The 20,153-nt window shown below is 50.8% G+C and overlaps 1 protein-coding gene across 6 annotated transcripts in view; it reads right to left on the reverse strand.

The window, feature by feature from the left end:
• Positions 1-10,086: 10,086 nt before the first annotated feature.
• Positions 10,087-20,153, reverse strand: part of KANSL3 (KAT8 regulatory NSL complex subunit 3) — a 55,955-nt gene continuing 45,888 nt past the window's right edge. For 2 of the 6 annotated variants that reach the window (XM_074940170.1, XM_074940171.1), the window contains exons 22-23: positions 14,927-15,089; positions 10,087-10,660 (exon numbers count right to left, since the gene is read on the reverse strand). In XM_074940170.1, coding sequence (XP_074796271.1) covers positions 10,110-10,660; positions 14,927-15,089 — 714 coding nt within the window. In that variant the 3' untranslated portion in view covers positions 10,087-10,109. Of the gene's footprint in view, positions 10,661-14,381; positions 14,606-14,926; positions 15,090-20,153 lie in introns of those variants that run through there. The other 4 variants (XM_074940173.1, XM_074940175.1, XM_074940174.1 and 1 more) reach the window with 4 other exon arrangements.

Raw genomic sequence — 20,153 nt, forward strand, 5'->3', positions numbered from 1 at the left:
CAAGCCAGCGCTCCAGCCAGCTCCAGTCACATAAGCCGCATGCCAGGAGACAGCGGGAGTTGTTTTAGAGATGGGCAACTGACCTCAGAACAGAGAAAAGTGCTTTTGTAAAGGTACCTCTGCCTCGGAGACAGCCTGGCAGGCCTCCTGCACTGTGCCTTCAAAACCCACTAGACCAGCAAGGCAGCCTCACGCAACAGGTGCGTGCCTGCCAGCACTGATGCTGCTGAAATCGTGTTAGGAGTCTCCAGCAGCGCTGTCAGACACCAGAGGGACAAAATAGCTCCTCGTGACTGAAAAGATACACAAAGCAAGGAAATTGGTCTTGCGGTGAAAGAGCGTGCTGATGCCAAGGGACTAGCAGAAATCAATTCTCCATTTAGTCCTACGTGAAGCACTGGATTTGGTCCAAGTGATGAATATAGTGGACACGCTCAGTAATACTGACCGTGATATAGTTAAATGTAACGTCCTTGTAGTGCGGAAAATACCAAAGAAATCAATTTCAAAAAGGGGAACGACCCAAAAATGGGGAACCGTCGCAAGAGTGAAATGCCTGCAAGCTGCAGGGGAAAGATTTTAAAACGCTGTAGCAGAGACTCAAACTAAATGTACATGCAAAATAATCATTAAAAAACCAGTAACAGGACTAAAAGAAATGCCACCCTGGCTAAACAGCAGAGTAGAAGAGGCGGTGAGAGGCAAAAAGGCACCCTTTAAAAAGTGGAAGTTGAATCCTGCTGAGGAAAATAGGAAGGTGCCCACGCTCTGGCCAGTCGCTGTATAATTACGGAGGCCAAGGAGGAATTTGAAGAGTAACTAGCAAAAGACACAAAACCGAACAGCAACAGGTTTTAAAGTCCCCCAGAAGCAGGAGCTCGCCAAACAAGCACTGGGCGATCACGGCGCTAAAGGGGACGCAGGCAAGACAAGACAGTTCACGGATAGCTGGACCAGAGGGCAGCATGCTACCATCCATCATTTCCACCAGTTGCCTCAGCTGTAGCCTTTCCACCGTTTGTTCATTGGAGGGGCTGGACAGAGCCTGCATCTAACTGCAGCTGGGTGTGGCCTACCCGTACGGAGGCTGGAGGGCTTTGCAGTTTGTCACAGCAGCAGTGTCAGAGGGAGCCCAGGCTGGTGGGTCAGGGGGCTCAGTGGTATCCCCATTCCAGGGGGAACCCTGGGGGGAACCCGTCACATTCACCTCAGGTGCAGTTGGGACCCAGAGATGGAGCAAGACCTGCAGGTGCAGAGGATGACAGTTCATAGATGCCAACATACATGTGGGCAGAAGAGGGGGCCTGATTCGAGAACTCAACTCCACAGTTACGTTCAGCCCTCGTGGGGTTACCGTGGCTGCTGGGATCTGTGAGCGGAGGGAAGCATTCTCCAGATGCAACTGGGCAACTTGACCCCAAAGGACCAACTCGGTCATCTCAGTGGTGGACATTCCCAGGGTCCCCAGCTCAGCTGCTGGACCCAGGCCCAGAAAGGAGGGAGTCTGCTCAGACTGGCAGACACTGGGAAGTGGATGGGCAGACCTACTGAGGCAGCGGTGGGCAGGGCTTGTGGGTGGGCCAGGGACTGGATCTAGGAGTGAGAGCAGGAATTAGGACCCAAGAGCAGGCTTGGCACAAGGCTGGAGCAGGAGCAGGCGGGATTGGAACAGGTCGGAACCACCAAGCAGCGGAGGATACTCCTGGCAAGGAAGCGAGTTTGAGCAGACTGGAGTGGGCTGCTCTCATTGGGAGCCTGTATCCCTGGCCTTGGGGTCACCTGGTTAGACCAGCGCCTGTGGACTGTCTGAGCCCTGGTTGGTTGCCAGGGAGCCAGTCTGAGGGCTGACTCCTCAGGCTCAGAGATGGGATCATGACATGGGTTCACCCCATCAACAGCTCTGCTGATGTCCTGCCACCCCACCTGCTCCGCAGCCTCTCCCAGCAGTTCACCCACAACTGGATTAGTCATCTTGCTCCCCGGGAATCTAGTGTGGACGTTGCAGGGTCTAACCGAATGGCAGGGTGGGTATATGGAGACAGACGAGATTGTCTTTATGCAACAAGAAAAAAACCACCTGGTTTTGCTGCTTGTGCTCTCAGGACTCGTAACTGATTCCCCACTTCCAGGTGCAGGGAGGGATTTTTTCCTGGCCTTCCCTAGTTCAAGCCAGACCCTCCCTCCCTCCCTGACCAGGAAGCTCTGACTGATTCTGATGCATTGCTCCCGAGTGCAGAAACTGACAGTAACTCCACAGCTGTGAGCCGACGCCTGCGCGGGACAGCGCCAGGCCCCTTCGGACACTGTTGGGCTGTCCAGGGGGCTGCCTGGCTTTATTTAATCCATTTTCCCACCCCCAGCACATCAATATGGATTTTCATGACATCTTCTTATAAACCCACCCGAAAAGCACCTCCAAGGACCTGGCTGGCAGGGCCTTTGGGCAGCACCAGGCTAAGCCATTCAGGCAGAGCTGTACCCATGGTAAGGAGCTGAACAGACCTGGGGGTCTTTGGTGAGGAGAACCCTGGACTGAGCCTGGTAGAGAGAGCGTAATGGGGTTTGAGGGCGGGCAGTCACAGGAGCGAGGCAGGGAGTAGGGCTCAGTATTTCTTTGATCAAACCTACCTGCAAAGTCGTGATGCTTTGCAGCAATTGGTGAGCCATTATCTCCTCGTATGGACTGAACGTGGAAGGCAGCGTCCTTCTCCAGGCTCTTCCACATTTCCTTGGCGCCTGACGCGGCTAGACATCATCTCTGACTACATCTGGACCATTTACATTTTCCAGGAGACAGCTGGATCATGGACCGAGAGCCAGAGGATGCTAAGTATGAGTGGGACGTGGGCTGAGTTAATTACAATTGCAAAGTTTCTCGGTCGTCTTGGGGCACAATTTAATGGGTGACGTGACCTGAGGGCAGTACGCCACCATCGACTGATTCCAGGAGATCTGGGGTGAGCTTTCTTCGTACCAGAAGCTGGTTAGCCTTAGTGAACCTAGTGTCCATAAAATTGTTAAAGGCTCCAGAAACCACGAGTGCAAATTGGGTGCAGTTCACCCCAGGTATGACCGGGATGTGGAGATGGAGTAAGACTTGCAGGTGGGGATGGCCACAGTCCACAGCTCTGAAATGCATGTTGGCAGAATAGAGGGGGGTCTGTTTGTGGAACCTGACTGCGTAATTACATCTGGCCCCTTTAATGGGCTGGACATGGTCATTTCCTGGATCTGCCACAGCTCTTTATTTGAGGGTGCATTCGGTGGCAAAGTGGCCTCACCAGCCCAATACAGGCAAAGGCTGTTCCAGCACCAATACTCTTTGCATTGCGTCGATGTGCATGGGCGCTGGCCGTGGGGCAGCTGGAGTGGCACCGGATTAGACTGGGGTGGAACATGCACCTTCCTGTCGTCTTCTTCATTTCAATCCTGGCAGAATGGCCTGGGGCCTATCACAAGACCTTCAGGAAATCACCTCTGATGACTCATCACACTCTGTGGCTCAGAGCAGACGCCTCACAACTAATCCTTGAGGATCTCCACTAGTAACCTCCCTCCAGCATGATAAGTCTCCGTTCAGCACAACCCGTGACATTCCCCCCTCTAGCCAGTTCCTTATCCACCCTATAATTCTTGTACTGATCCGCAGCTTCTCTAATTTAACTAATAATTTCCCATGTGGTACCTGGTCAAATGCTTTACTGAAGTCCAAGTATATTAGATCTACTGCACTTCATTTACCTAAAAATCAGATATTTTCTCAAAGAAGGAGATCAGGTTTGTCTGGCACAATCTACCATGTTGAATTACATCCCCTTTACCATTTACCTCCAGTGTGACCTGGGGCAGCCTACACTAAGAATGCCAAGGTTAGGGCAGGCTGCAAAAGGGGGAGCAGATACTCCCAAAACTGGTGTGTGTGTGTGTGTGTGGGGGGGGAGGCAGGGTCCCCCCTCCCTAGATTTGCTGCTTGGCTTGTACTGACCATGCTCACACGGACTGAGCATGCTCAGTAACACTGCTGAAGCCAGCTGCCCTCACTCCACCCCCTCCCCCACTATTGGCAGGGCATGGGTCACTCCTGTACTGAAATTAAACTCCCCAACCAATCACAAACTGTCCTCCTGATCCCCCCCACTGAAAATCAAGAAGCTAAAAAAACTCACACAGGCCCCTAATTGCATTCCATTTCTCTGGCTCCCAGTCAGCACCCAGTACAGTGAGAAGTTATTTAAAACTCTGCTCACATTTACAAAACGTTCTTCTGAACCCCAAAGGGCCAGCTACATTGCCAGGTCACCCCAAATGATGACTTAAGCTGGTTGCAGGGATTCTTAAGGGGCCAGCTGCCCTTGCTTGCAGCTTAAAACCCTAGGTATTCCTTTCTCAGGCTAGAAATCCCTCTAGTCTGGGTCCAACCCTTCTCCCCCAGTCAGTCCTTGTTCCTCAGGTGTTTCCAAGAGTCTCCTTTGGGCGGGGAGTCAGTGAAGAATCACAATGATGTTACTCCCCTGCCTTAAATAGCTCTGGCATATGGCAGGAACCCTTTGTCTCCCAGCTTGGTTCCCATGCCCGGTCAGTGGAAAAACACTGGTAGTCCAAGATGGAGTCCAGCACCAGGTGACTTGGTCACATGTCCCTATAGCATCACAGCAGCCATGACTTGGAGGCTGGGAGATTAGCTTCTTCTAAGACCTATTGTTCTCCCCAATGGCCTTTCCCAGCCAGCCATCTTAGACTGAGTGCATTCTGCCTAATGGGCATTCCCCAGGCGTAAACACACTTGTAATAGATGCATAGACAATATTCCTAACTTCAGATACCGAAATGATACATGCATACAAACAGGATAATCACATTCAGTAAATCAGAACCTTTCCAATGAGTGCAGACGTGTCTCATTTTAGTGAGTCCTTTATCTTCCTTGGCAGCATGAGGCATCTGCTTAGGCTGTGCCCGTGTGCTATGTGGACTGTTCGAAGCCAGGCCTGCAGGCCTCTCATGTGGAGTCTGGCGTGTTCGACAACAAACCCTGTTGCTGCCATACGTCCCCGTATTTGGAGACACGTTCTGGCAGATATTTGTGGACTGTCCGTCATTGTCAAAGTTAAGTTGACCAGTGTGGTGACGTGTTTATTGGTAACCCTAAGTTCATGAAAAGGGTGATGTTCTGTGTGGCACTTCTTGCTTCGTGCTGTGTTGGTGCCCGTAGGAGGCAGTTGTCCAGATAAGGAAACATCCTGACTCCATGTCTGGGGTGGTGTGTTGCCTCCGCTGCTAAAACGGTGGAGAAACTCTTGGGGCAGTCGAGAAATGGAAGGGGAGCACTTTGTATCGGAAGCGTTTTCCCAGGGTGAACCTTCTGTGTGATGGATGGATGGATGGATGGTAATATGAAAATATGCGTCTTGCAAGTCGAGACCCAACAGCCAGTCCCCCTTCTCTAACACAGGAATTATAAGGGTTAGTGTCACCATTTTGAAACGTGTTCTAACAAACCTGTTGAGTTTCCTTCGATCCAAAACGCGTCTCCACCCACCCATCTTTTTCTGTGTTAGAAAATAATGAGTAAAAACTTTGCCCCCTCTGCTGCGTTGGTACGGGTTCCACTACACCTAATCGTATGAGGTGGTTTATTTCCTGTTGCAGCAGGTGCTCATGAGAGGGGTCCCTGAAGAGGGATAGGGAAGGGGGTTGGGTAGGTGGGATGGAGATAAAGGGGATGGAATAGCCCTTTGGATAATTTCCAAAACCCATTTGTCTGTTGTGATGGTGTTCCAGACTCTGTTAAATGGTGACAGGCCATCACCAAATGGTCGGGAGATTAGTCTGTTTCCGGCATTAAAGAGTGCGGTGGTCTCATGCGCCGTTGACCACACCTTCAAAATGGTTGTTTCAAGGTGGACTGCTGGGACGTTGATGATTGATTTTGGTTTTGTCAACATCTGATTTGTCTTTGTTTACGATGTTGGTCATATTGCCTGTGCGATTGTGAGTACGGTGGTGATCGGAATCTCTGGGTATAATACCTGCCCTGTTTTTTTTTTATTTGCAGATGTATAGATGCCCAGGGATTTTAAGGTTGCCCTTGAGTCCCTAAGAGTATGGAGAGACTCATCCATTTTGGCAGCGAATAACTTTGGGCCTTCGAAGGACAGATCCTCACCAGTTGACAGGACCTCCCAGGGGAACCCCGAGAGAAGTAGCCAAGATGCACAGCGCATGACCCCAGATGTTGTGATAGATTGCGAAGCTGTCTCTGCAGAGTCAATGAGGCCTGTAGCGCTGTCATGATGATGAGATGGCCTTCAGCGATATTAGCATTGAACTGCTCTTTTTTTCTTTTTGGGTAAACTGTCAAGAAATTCTGACATTTTTGAGAAAATGATGTGTGTGTATTTGGACAACAGGGCCTCATAACTGGCTCTACGAAACTGCAGTGCTGTGGATGAATACACCTTGTGGCCGAAGAGGTCTAGCCTCTTCCATTCTTTGTCATGGGGGGTTGTTGTTTTCTCCTCTTGTTAACAGCTTCCACTGAGAGTTTGGTGTGAGTGTGTGTGTGGGGTGTAAATAAACACTCAACTCCTTTCGATGGAACATTTGTCGGATCTTTTGCAAGATGGGGGTGCACTAGCTGGTGTCCGCTAGATGGTTTTGGCAGGCTCCATAATAGCATCATAGTTTGGGAATGCTATCTTCATCGATGTAGATGTCTGCAGTATGTCAAGTAGTTTGTTGTGATACAGGTACCTCTTCTAGTGATATGTCCAACGACTCTACCACCCTTTTGAAGGTCCTAGAATTGCTTGAAATCATCCCCTGTGGTGGGGTGGGGGCATTATAGTTTTGTCTGAAGACGAAGATGACAGGCTCACTGGTGATAAGACTTCCTGATCGGAGATTTCCTGTTTCCTCAGTCACCTCTTCTTATGTTTCTGAGGTTGCTGGGATAGATGATGATAAAGACCGTGGTGCTCTTGATCTTGTGGGCTAGGGAGCCTTCGATGTTGCGTCCTGTATAGTGCCCATGGGTCCCAGTAGGGCCAATTTGGTGGGAATGACATAGGGGGCGGTGCCCATGGGTGCCCATATTTGGTACCTGCATCCATGGATGAGTGGTACTCTGATGGGGTGGTCCCGGTTTGGGTGAGGAGTGATGGGTTGTATATATCACCCCTTCATCCTTGTCGTTATCCTCACTAGAGAGGAGGGGAGCCGACCTGGGTGGAGTCAGTCAGCTCGGTATCAATCAGGATGGAGTTTGGTGTTGATGAGATTAGGAGGTCTCAGGAACTGGTGCGGTACCGTGAGCGTCGGTACCAATGTCGGTGTCCCTGGTGGTGCAGGAGAGTGAGTAATAGCAGCCGGTGCCGAGGGTCTTGTGCTGTGCTGCACAGGTGCAGCAGGTGGCGCCACTGTGCCGCTCGGTGCTGAGTGCCGCTTCAGCTCCGTGGGTACCGAAGTAGCAGGTTTCACTTTGCCCTGTGGGGCTCTCTTCGAGCCTGCCTGCTTCGGGTCTTCTGCTCTCTGGGAACTCACTGTACTGGAGCTTCCCTGACGAGCTTGGTGCCATCGGTACCGAGACAGACTTGGGGATAAAGTCTGTCTTGGTGATATTACTTGGTAATAATGATAAAACTATCTAATAACTAAGTCTACTACCACGAAAACTATCTAATCTACAGGTAAGTGAGGCACTGCTGATCACCCTGACTCAAGCCTCAGTTTCCCCATCTGAAAAAACCAGTTACTTACCTGGATTTGTAACGGTTGTTCTTCGAAATGCAATGCAGTCGTGGATTCCACATAGGTGTGCACGCACCCAGTGCACCGGAGCCGGAGAATTTTGCTTTGCCGTACCCGCAGAGGGGCAGTGTTCGCGCCTCATGGCCATAGCCCCCTCCCTGGCTATACGTGGCAGCACCGCCCCAACTCCAGTGCAGAGGGGATGGAAAGTGATTGTGGAAACATGTCTGCATCACATCTTGAAGAACAACAGTGACAAGACAGGCAGGTAACCCATTTTTCTTCTTCGAGCGGATGCAGCCATGTATTGCACGTAGGTGACTTTCAAGCAGCACTCGCAGGAGGTGGGGCTCAGAGTCTATTCAAACCAGGATGGCAGGCCCACCTTCCCAAAGTCTGCCTCTGCTCTGGATGCTATGGTAATGCCATAATGGTTCAGAAAAGTATGTACAGACAACCAAGGGGCAGCCCTGCAAACATCCAACATTGAAACGTCACTTAAACACCTTTGACGTAGCCTGCGGCTCTCGCAGAATGAGCTCAAACCCTTTGCGGGGACAGAACTATTTCGTAAGCTGTCTTGATACAGGGAGTTATCCCCCCAGGGAGAGTCTGTGAAGAGATTGCTTGTCCCTTCATTGGGCTGCATAAGGCACAGATGAGGCGAAGCACAAAACGATCGAGTTCTGTCCAGGTAAAAGGGCAGAGATCGCCTCCCATGTGAAGACATTACTGCCTCAGGGCCGAATGTGGCTTAAAGAAAGAACACAGGGACGTACATCGCCTGGCTCAAGTGAAATGGAGAGACCGCTTCAATAAAAGCTTTGCATGCAGCCGCAGTCACTTTGTATTTGGAGAACTGCGCTTAAGAAGGATCTGCCATCAGAGCCTGCAATTCGCACACTTGCAGACGTGATTGCCACCGTGATTGCTTTTTGACACAAAAAAGAAAGACAAGGATGCCCGAGGGTTGAACGGAGGTGCCAGATGAGGCGAAGCCGCTAAGGCCAGAAAGGAACTGGTTCTCGCACTGGTGCGTGGCGACGGACTCTTTTGAAGAACCTTGTTACCATGGTTTGGAAAATATTGACCTCCACGGATGGGTGCATGAAGTGCCAAAATCGACACCAGATGCACCCTCAACAACCTAAGTACCAGACCTGACGACTGAAGATGTAACAGGTACATCAAGACGTCCTGGATATCAGCCAGCTTTGCTGGAACTCTGTGGACCAACAACCGTATCAAAAAATGCTTCCATTGACCAAACAGGTTTTCCTGCTGTTGAGTAGAACCTGCCTCTGAACATCGCTCTTCCTCCTCATTTAACCACAGAGCAGCCACACAGCGAGATGCAGAGAGCTGATCATGGGATGCAAAATCTGACCATGATGCTGAGTCAGAAGGTCAGGATGAAGAGGACGGGACATTGGAGGCTGAAAACACAAGAAGGTCGGAGAAGCAACATAGCCTCGGCCATGGCGGAGCAAGGACGCTGACCTTGGCACAGTACAGTTTCAGTCTGAGGATGACCTAAGGGATGATCGGAATCAGAAGGAAAGTATACAGGAGTACCAGAACACTCCTTGCCTAAACACAGCCTGCACCTCATGCAAGGATCACTATTAGCAATCGCTCCGCACACTCAACAGCAGTGCTTGAACCGTGGTGAGGACACCACACAGGGCAATAAGTATCCCAACTACCGAGCTTAACTAACACTATCTAGGGTAGGGCTAGCTATCTAAAAGCTACACACACAAAGAGGAAAACAGACAGAGAAGCAGAGGTGATGACCACACAGAGCTGACTCCAGCCATGCATGGTGAGAAGGAACTGAGGGGGGGCTGGGCAGGACTGCCTCAAATAGCCAGGGGACGGGGTACAGCCCCAAGGCACAAGGCCGGCCCAACAGGTACTGCTAGGCAAAATTCTCCAATGTGCACACATGCATGTGTGGAACACAGCTGCAGCTCCCCAAAGAAGAAGGGGATAGCATTTCCTTCACTCATAGGGTGCTGGGGGGCTCATTTGTTTGCAAAGCTCTGAAATCCTTCACTGAAAGATACTATAAAGATGCAAAGCATAATTGCATTTTGATTTCCATTCCATGCTGAGAATCTACATCCCCCCTCCTCCTCCTCTTCAGGCTACAGTGCAGGCAGTGATCAAAGGAGAAATGCTACAATGAAGAGATCACAAGACTGAAAAAAAATAGTTTTATTAAACAGCAAGAGAAAACCCCAAACCAAAAGAAATGTCCATTTGGGCCCAGCACGGGTGCTGCACTCCCGCAGCCAACAGCGCTAGTTCATACTGAAGGCCAAACTCAAATTCGTGGCAAAGCGGTGCTCAATTCGCTATGGCTTCTGGCTGATTGTGGGCCCCGCTGTTGCGAGGATGGATGGGCTGGCCAGGCTGCTGCCCAGCGTTATAAGCGTGGTGCCAGCCCCAGCTGGCACCACGCCCTGTGGCAGCAAATGTCTATTAGCCAGAGTCTCCCTGGTGTGGATGATGGTGCTCCCATTGTCCACCACAGAGGGCACCTTCCCCAGGGACTCCATTGCCCCGAGGGTGTGGCCGACCTTCTCCGCCCTGCGCCCCAGGGGCCCGTCGCCCTTTGCTGCCAGCGTGGAGGTCAGGATGACAGTCTTGGTAGTGTTCTGCAGGATGGGCCCCACTTTGGAATGCATCAGGCTGCAGTGGGGGCTAGCCGGCATCGCAGAGGTGAAGGTCACGGCACCGGGGGGTGAGCTGGAGGAGGATGACGAGCAGGCAAACGAGGAGGGCGTCTGGATCCCCACAGGTTTCAGGGGGGCGCAGACAGCCTCAGCCATCACAGATTTGGTGAGCGCAGACAGCTTGGCGTCTGACATGACATACAGGGTTTTCATGGGGCTGGTGGTGGTCACTGCGGAGACAGAGGGACAAAGACAGCTTAGTGTTCCCCTCTGCTTTCCACTGTCTCTACAGGCCAAGCCCGCAGCAGCTGGGGCAGCGTAACCAGGGTGTAAGCTGTGCATTGCTGCGGGCAAGTTACTTTGTAAACCACGGTATGTGCCCAGGTCATCCCCAGAGCCAGCATATACCCCTACGACAGCAAGTGCCCTGGCGTGTTGTGGCCCCCGGGGACAGGCGCTTGGCACAGCACACGAATACTATGTCCTGAGTGCCAGACCAGGGACCACCTATGCCAGCTGCAAACCCAGAAGCAGCCAAGGATCCAAAGTAATCCTCAAATTGCAACCCTCTTGGATAAGAGGAGGATAGGTCTCCCGCAATAAGGGGGGCAGGAACACTCCGGAGGATGGAAATCACAATGCTAGAGGACAACAGCTGTGACCGATACCCAGCACTGGCATGAACGTTCGCCTGCCTTACCCTGGTGTGATGGTGCTGTTTCTCTGAGCAGGGTAGCGCTCCAGAGTCAGAATTACCACCACGACAACAGCTCTCATCCTTAACTCACAGCTTGTCCTGCACTGTGTCTTTCTGGCAGGCTGATCAGATAAGAGTGGCCAGACTGGGTCAGACCAAAGGTCCTTCTAGCCCAGTGTCCTGTCTTCCGACAGTGGCCAGCGCCAGGTGCCCCAGAGAGAATGAACAGAACGGGTAATCATCAAGTGATCCATCCCCTGTCGCCCATTCCCAGCTTCTGGCAAAAAGAGGCTCGGGACACCATCCCTGCCCATCCTGGCTAGTAGCCACTGATGAACCTCTCATCCATGAGCTTATCTAGTTCTTTTTTGAACCCTGGTATAGTCTTGGCCTTCACAACCTCCTCTGGCACGGAGTTGCATGATCACTGCTGGTCTCCTGCAGGGGACAGGGAAACCATGGCAGGCTTGTGGGAAGATGTCAAGGCCTTTCCCCCAGCGATTTCGCCGAAGCTACATGTATTGCATAGAACCCATGGCCAGCAGTGACTGGTTCATCTCACTCACTGGCCTGAACACTGAGCCTATACTGGCTTGCGTTAGCTGAGCTCTAAGCAAAAGTCCTGTTAGCACAGGTCACAGTGCCTTCAGCTCCACCTTGAGCAGCAGTGGTGTGAGGAGGAAGGAGAAGCTGACACAGAGGCTGCCCCACTTTCTAGCCGCATGCAAACCCCAGGAGGGAGCCGAGAGTCAGCTGAGATTGCCAGAGTAAGGAGGGAGGTCTACTTGGGGTTCTTCAAGGGAACGGCAGAAGTGCAAACGTACAGCAACTCTAATGCTGGAGGAAGACAGGAGCTCTTGCACAGACCAGAGGGAGCAGGATACTCAAAGGAGGTTAGGCCAGGCAAGTACACTGAAACTGAGGTCAGCTGCAGAGTGGAAGGGTCAGATTCATGCCCCCATTACTATGCAGTGGCCCTGACCTCTCCCACTGCACAGCACACTCCTCTGGTGCTTTGGCAAGCCATGCCCTTTGGGGGCCCAAACAGCGTGGATTTGCCCACCCCCGGGTCCCCTTTCACATGCAGGTTCAGGAAAAGCCCTTGCTGTGGATCCACTGTCCTTCAAACCCTTGGCAGCAAAGTGACTGCACACACAGAGAACAGCTCCAGGGCTGGTGCACAACACCACTGTTCTTCAGCACTGGTCATGTCCAGCAGACGTGCTCCGTCTTCCAGCCAGTGATGTCAAAGCACCTTCCAAGCTGATTAGCAGGGCAGGGATAGTCTTGTGGTTAAGGGACAGAACTTCAAGTCAGGAGACCTGGGTTTTAATCCCTGCTCAAGGTGGCATGCCTGACCTTTGGCAAGTCACTCAACTCCTGGGGCTCAGCTTCCCTGTCTGTACTACACAGAAATGGTTGAGAGACTTAACTAGTGTTTGTGAAGAGACCACTGGATGGAAATCTGCTGTAGAAATCCAGAGTAGAATATAGGCAGATCATTTCACCATCACTCCAAACATAGCCACCTCTGAGTGGGACTATAGCAGCTGTTTAGGTCAGAGAGAGAACAAGATGACCACAGCCAACTAAAATAGCAGGGAGGGGACATTCAAATGAAATGACCAAATTTACATTTGGCCAGGACTCCAGAACTATTTCTATGGTTGTGAAAAGCGCTACCGGGGCTAGAAAGGCCACAGCGATCAGCCGAGGTCCTGTTCACCACAACGAAAGACAGCACCGCTGGAGCACAGTGCGCCCAGCAGTAAGCTGGGGTATTATCTCAGCCCTAGCTCCTGGGTCACACCAGCACCTCCCAGCCAGGGAATGCAAGCTTGTGCCCAGGGAGGACACGCTGCGTCTCACAAGGAAGCAGCCGGCTACATTACCTTTACAGCAGCCGGCCAGGTGGTGTGACAGCGCTGGGGTCAGATTCACAGAGAGCAGAAAGGCTCCTAGCTAGAAGTGCTACAGTGGCAATTATCTGGGACAAGATGAGCCCTCTTCCCCCACCACCTGACCTCCGCCCAGAGGCTCTGATCTCTTTGAGGCCAGAAGGCAGGATCTGGTGGAGTGAACAACATGAATGCTGTTGAGCGAGGAAGCTTCCTGCACGTGCTCAAGCCCGGGCTAGGCATCCTGACTGCAGGTTCCCTCAGCCATTGCCTTAACGCAGGAATAGTCTCATGCCACAAAGACAGGACCCTACCTGACTCCTGTCTCACTGAATAGTGCCCAACTCAGCAGCCCTGGCATGCTGGGATGTCCCTAAGAGAAGGGCACTTACAGGCTTATCTGGGAGCACAAGGTCCTGACACAGAGAATGTTGGAGTTCGACTTGCCTTGATTCCTAGTCCCCTGCTCAGGGGACTGTTGCACGCCACCAGCCATCCCAAGGATCAGGAGCAATGTTTCCCCCTCCCTGCCATCACAAACACATCACACAACTCACCAAATTCACTATGTGAGTAGCGCTCTCCTTTCTCTGAAGTCTCAATTTGGGGCCACCCTTGGAGGCAGGGTACCAGTGAAGTTGAACCCAGAGATCTAAGCTGGTATGGAAAATCCTAGACTGCACTTTTGAAAAGCACTCCCCTGTCCTTCCATCTCTCATCCCCCGCCCCGCCCTTTGTTTTGCTTGTATTTCCCAGTTGGGCAGGGGTTTATTTCGACTGTAAGCTCTGAAGGGCAGTGGCTGTATCTGCTGTGTGTTTCTCTGGAGCACCTACTGTGGGTCTGGCCACTAAACAAGCAACCAAGCATGCACTCACTCTGCTACTGGGTTAACAGTCATCCAGGGCCACGAGTGACCCAAGAAAGCTTTCTGAAAACAACCACAGTCACCCACTAACTGAAGTACAAATAGCAAAGGGAAACACTTCAAGCTAGGAGAGAAAAAGAAAACAGCTTTTTCCCACTGCCCTATTGCTCTGTGGGAGAACTGCTGGGGTTTGCGGTATGCAGTGATTCTAGCCCTGCAGGGACTGGGAGATCATTCGAGTACCAGGCGCCAGCCTCTGTACAACAGCAGAGATTCCCAAGCGCTCCAGAGCCGTTTGTTTAGACCCTGGCACTTTGAGGAATCTGGCAGACACTTCAACACAGCTCCATTGTTTTCAAGTGGGGCTTTGTCCCGTCTCCTCATTTCGCCCAGAACGCTTACCATCCATCTGCCTCGAGAGCTTTTCTCTTCACTTTGAAACCAACAGGAAAGAAAGAATCAAACCAGCCGCGATGCAGCTTATCTTACCAAAGCATTTCAAGGATACAATAGAGGGCAGCTTGGTTATGTGGGTCTGGATTCTCCCTGGGCAGCTGCAACCGACACACTCACTGAGCTGCAGGGGGTTGGATCCCTTCTCTCTAGTCTAGATCAACAATAACGCACAGCAGGGAGAAAGCGTTGAAAGCGTTGAAAGCGCACGCTTCGCACAAGCTGCAGGACAGCTGATCACAGCCAGCAGAAATGCAGAACCTGAGGAGTTTGTAACTTTAGGCCATGGAGCTGAACTTAAAACAACTACCTAGGTGTTGGGGTTAATGGTCTCAGCTACACTGCTCTACAGCCTTCCCTTGCTCTGTCACGCCCAATAAAGTGCACACACATACTCAAAGAAACCAGTTAATAGGGGGATTGTGACTTTAAAAAAACCAACAAGATCGTTGGGCGTCCTGGCAATCCAGCCACACCACCACAGCAACCCTGCGAGTCACCAGGCAGGCATGGCTCCAGCCCTTCCTCCACACTGACCCCAAGGCCTGGCTGCGTGTGCCCCAGAACTGCCATGCGCCTCACCTACAGGTGGCGTTGCTGCAGAGGTCAGGTGGGACGCGGGGTCAGCAGGAGCCATCTCTATGCCAGCCTGAGCCTTGCTGAGTTCCATCTGAGACAGCAGCTTGCCAGGAGGGGCGGCACTGGAAGCTGGGGTGCTCAAGTTCCCAACTGCACCACCTGGAGCCTGAAAGGGTTAAAGTAATTGAGACCCAACGGAAAAACTCACAGCACTCACAGGAGCTGGGAGTGTGATGCAGAGCGGGGACGCCGACCAGCCCTTCACTAGCGGGGCTCTCTTTCCATTGCCTGTAACCTTTCTCAGCAGCTGGAAATTCAAATCCACTTCTCTACGTTTTAACCTTTCCTCTACGCCTCTTTTCCCTCCCTCTGACCAGTTACTTGTCAGCTGGAGGAGGACTCTGTGGAACAAGACAGAGCTCTGCAAAGACCTTCCTTAAATAAATTCAGCAATATCCCCATCAACCTTTGGGAGGGCAAGTTCAGCAGAGGTGACTGTGTCTTACCTAAGGCCTTATCCCCACCTCCACAATGACTCTATGGATGACCTTGGGCAAGTCATTTTCCCACGCTGTGCCTCGGTTGTAAAATGCAGCTAATACTGACCCATGTCCCTGGGGACTTGTGAGGCTTAACAAGAGATTCTGAGCGCTCAGGGATCCTCTGTTGAAAGCAACGATGCACGGTTACTGTCAGGATGCTGCCAGGAGTGCAACACGATTGGAAGCAGCATGCTCAGGTTCGCTTCTGCATCAGAAGAGCTCTCTGCTGGGCCGTGAAAGATGCACAAGTTCCCTTGGACATTCAGCCTGATGTCTGTGCAGAGCCCATTCAGTGGGAGACCTCTGGTCAGACGTCTAACCTTCCCAGCGCATTCCAGAAACTAACCAATTCGGGGATTCCTAAAGGGTCAATTAGGTATTCGGCTCACAGATGCACTGTGCCATCCACATCCAGAGTCACGCACTTGCATTCGCTTCAAGGGCTGTCGAGACTGGAACTAACTGGCTGCCAGTTAGCAAACGGGTTGGCACACGCTGTATGGAAATCTGCTGCCATGAGCTGAGTCCAAGCGAACGTGTACAAACGTGTTGGATGACTCGAGTTACCCCCCTGTGCAGACAAACCCTCAGCGAGTGGGGGAGGGGTCTGCCCCTCGGTCCCATCTCAGAGTGGGCTTGCTTCCTCCAAGCAGCCCCACACTAACCCAAGCCACCGGCAACTCCGTCAGGTCTGTCAGACCAAACCTTCCCCGGGGGCTTGGCAACTGTGAGCCACTGAGGCTGGAAGCTCCCACTTACACAACAGCACACTACCCCCTCCTCGTAGGGGGTCCCAAAGACACCCAGGAGGCCGTTCTCCAGCTCCACCCAGGCACGTGACCCTCCGCAGCCCTGTTCTGCAGAAAGGGAAACAGAGACAAAGAGACACTTGGCCAAGGTGTCTCAGCAGGTCAGCTGCCGAGCCAGGAACGGAACCCAGGAGATCTGCACTTTAACGAGCTGGCCCATTCCTTTAAGGAGCGCACACCCTGTGCACTGCAGATCACACCCAAGCGCAGGGAGCCTGCTAGTAGCATCCTGTATGTCTGATGAGAAAACGGGGAAGCATCTCTCACTAAGAAGAGCTTAGCGCCCACTCCGACAGACTGAGCTCTCTCCCTGCTGCCAGGCTAATTCTCCCTGATTACTAAGGTGATTTTCCAACGTGAAGCAGTTTTCTGAAGTAGCCCAGGCAGTGCCTGACTTGCAGGACATTCTGCAGACCCAAGAGCCTCTCTGCTTAGTGGTACCCGAGCTGATTTTGACACTATTCATTTAAATGGCTTTATCCAAATTGAGACAAAATGTTGCTTTAAAAGTCTTGCAAATTGTAAGACCCAGTGGCCGAACAGTTTATTGCTTTGCCAGAAATCCAGGTCCAATTCCTTTGGTCAGAAGGGTCTAGACTGCTATGGAGGTAGAGGCTCAACTCCATAACCCCACGCACTGATGGGCTCTGAAGGAAGCAGATACCATCTAGATACCTCCCATTTATATAGCAGCTCCTCTTGCAGAGGAGGTTATCAGAGAACAGGTAAATGCAAGACGAATCTTGGTGTCCTGAGCACTGACACCTGCACATTAAAGAGAAGAGGGGCTGCAATCTGCTCCATTTTAGGCAAGCTGGAGCAGACTCTGAAGGGCCTTAGATTCATAAAAAGAAAAAAGAAAAGGAGTACTTGTGGCACCTTACAGACTAACCAGTTTATTTGAGCATGAGCTTTCGTGAGCTACAGGAGAGTGAGTTTGTGTGTGTGGTTTTTGGAGGGGGGTGTGGGGGGGGGGGGTGAGAAAACCTGGATTAGTGCTGGAAATGACCCACCTTGATTATCATGCGCATTATAAAGAGAGGCTTCAAGAGGGATGGGCTATTACCAGCAGGAGAGTGAGTTTGTATGTGTGTCGGGGGGGGGGGGGGGGGAAGGGTGAGAAAACCTGGATTTGTGCTGGAAATGGCCCTCCTTGATGATCACTTTAGATAAGCTGTTACCAGCAGGAGAGTGGGGTGGGAGGAAGTTTTGTTTCATGGTCTCTGTGTGTATATAATGTCTTCTGCAGTTTCCACGATATGCTATGCATCCGATGAAGTGAGCTGTAGCTCACGAAAGCTCATGCTCAAATAAACTGGTTAGTCTCTAAGGTGCCACAAGTACTCCTTTTCTTTTTTCTTTTTACGAATACAGACTAACACGGCTGTTACTCTGAAACCTTAGATTCATAGATACAAAGGTCAGAAGGGACCATTCATGATCATCTAATCTGACCTCCTGCACAACACAGGCCACAGAATTTCACCCACCCACTCCTGCGAAAAACCTCTCACCTATGTCTGAGCTATTGAAGTCCTCAACTCGTGGTTTAAAGACTTCAAGGAGCAGAGAATCCTCCAGCAAGTGACCCGTGCCCCATGCTACAGAGGAAGGCAAAAAACCTCCAGGGCCTCTTCCAATCTGCCTCTTCCTGACCCCAAATATGGCCATCAGCTAAACCCTGAGCATATGGGCAAGATTCACCAGCCAGATACTACAGAAAATTCTTTCCTGGGTAACTCAGATCCCACTCCATCTAATATCCCATCACAGGCCATTGGGCCTATTTACCATGAATATTTAATTACCAAAACCATGTTATCCCATCATACCATCTCCTCCATAAACTTATTGAGTTTAATCTTAAAGCCAGATAGATCTTTTGCCCCCACTGCTTCTCGTGGAAGGCTGTTCCAGAACTTCACTCCTCTGATGGTTAGAAACCTTCGTCTAATTTCAAGACTAAATTTCCCAATGACCAGTTTATATCCATTTGTTCTTGTGTCCACATTGGTACTGAGCTTAAATAATTCCTCTCCCTCTCCAGTATTTATCCCTCTGATATGTTTATAGAGAGCAATCATATCTCCCCTCAACCTTCTTTTAGTTAGGCTAAACAAGCCAAGCTCCTTGAGTCTCCTTTCATAAGACAAGTTTTCCATGCCTCGGATCATCCTAGTAGCCCTTCTCTGTACCTGTTCCAGTTTGAATTCATCCTTCTTAAACATGGGAGATCAGAACTGCACACAGTATTCCTGGTCAGGTCTCACCTCTCCAGCGCATCATCAAGGATCTACAACCTATCCTGAAGGACGATCCCTCACTCTCACAGACCTTGCAGGACAGGCCAGTCCTCGCTTACAGACAGCCCCCTAACCTGAAGCAAATACTCACCAGCAACCACACACCACACAACAAAAAACACCAACCCAGGAACCAAACCCTGCAACAAACCCCAGTGCCAGCTCTGTCCACATATCTATTCAAAGGACACCATCATAGGACCTAACCACATCAGCCACACCATCAAGGGCTCGTTCACCTGCACATCTACCAACGTGATATATGCCATCATGTGCCAGCAATGCCCCTCTGCCGTGTACATTGGCCAAACCGGACAATCTCTACGCAAAAGAATAAATGGACACAAATCTGACATCAGGAATCATAACACTCAAAAACCAGTAGAACACTTCAATCTCTCTGGTCACTTAGGTCAGTAATAGACCTAAAAGTGGCAATTCTTCAACAACAAAAACTTCAGAAACAGACTCCAACGTGAAACTGCAGAACTGGAATTAATTTGCAAAGTGGATACCATCAGATTAGGCCTGAATAGAGACTGGGAGTGGTTGGGTCACTATAAAACCTAAACTTAATTTCCCCAATACTAATTTCTCCCTACTGTTACTCGCACCTTCTTGTCAACTGTCTGACCACTCTCTTACCACTTCAAAAGTTATTTTTCCTCCCTTGGTATCCTGCTGTTAATTGATTTATCTCATTAGACTGACCTCACATTTGGTAAAGCAATCCCCCCTCTTTAATGTATTTATACCTGCTCCTGTATTTTCACTCCATGCATCTGATGAAGTGGGTTCTAGCCCACAAAAGCTTATGCCCAAATAAATGTGTTAGTCTCTAAGATGCCACAAGGACTCCTTGTTGTTTTTGCCGATACAGACTGACACGGCTCCCACTCTGAAACCTAAAGCCAACAGAGCGCCTCATACTCCTTTATGGCTTTTGCAACTGAAACAAAGCCAGTGTCATAAGCAAACACCAACAAGTCATGATCCCCTTTATCTTCCAACAGCACTGGTCTCCACTGTCAACCCCCGTGATGCCAGCATTAATCATGTGCCACTTGGACTGCGTTTCCTATTATTTAACCAGTACTGAATCCTGAAAACCTGCATCCCATCTAGATTCCAGCTGTAACCCGGACAGGGGACACTGGCCCAACAGAACTGCCTTCCGAGCAAAATTTTCATAGATTCCAAGGCCAGAAGGGACCATTGTGATCATTTAGCCTGACCCCTTGTAGAGCACAGGCCAGACACCTGCCCCACAATAATCCCTAGAGCAGATCTGTTAGAAAACGTCCACTGTCGATCTCCATCAAAACCCTCGGTAAGCTGTTCCAATACTTAATTACTCTCGTTGTTAAAACTTTACATCTTATTTCCATAGAGGTTGAAGAAGAACTAGCCAAGCCCCAGTAATTAGGTGAAACCTTGGGCAATCCAAAGCTTTAGCCCTATTACAGGTACAGGTTTAGAGCGGAAGGCTGCACTTCTCAAAGGGGACCAAGAGTCCAACTCCCAATGACTTTCAACTCCCTTAGACCACCCAGCTGTATTGGAAAAACGGCCTTTG

The sequence above is a fragment of the Natator depressus genome, chromosome 26, assembly GCF_965152275.1.
Source record: "Natator depressus isolate rNatDep1 chromosome 26, rNatDep2.hap1, whole genome shotgun sequence".
In the NCBI taxonomy this organism is placed as follows: Eukaryota; Metazoa; Chordata; order Testudines; family Cheloniidae; genus Natator; species Natator depressus.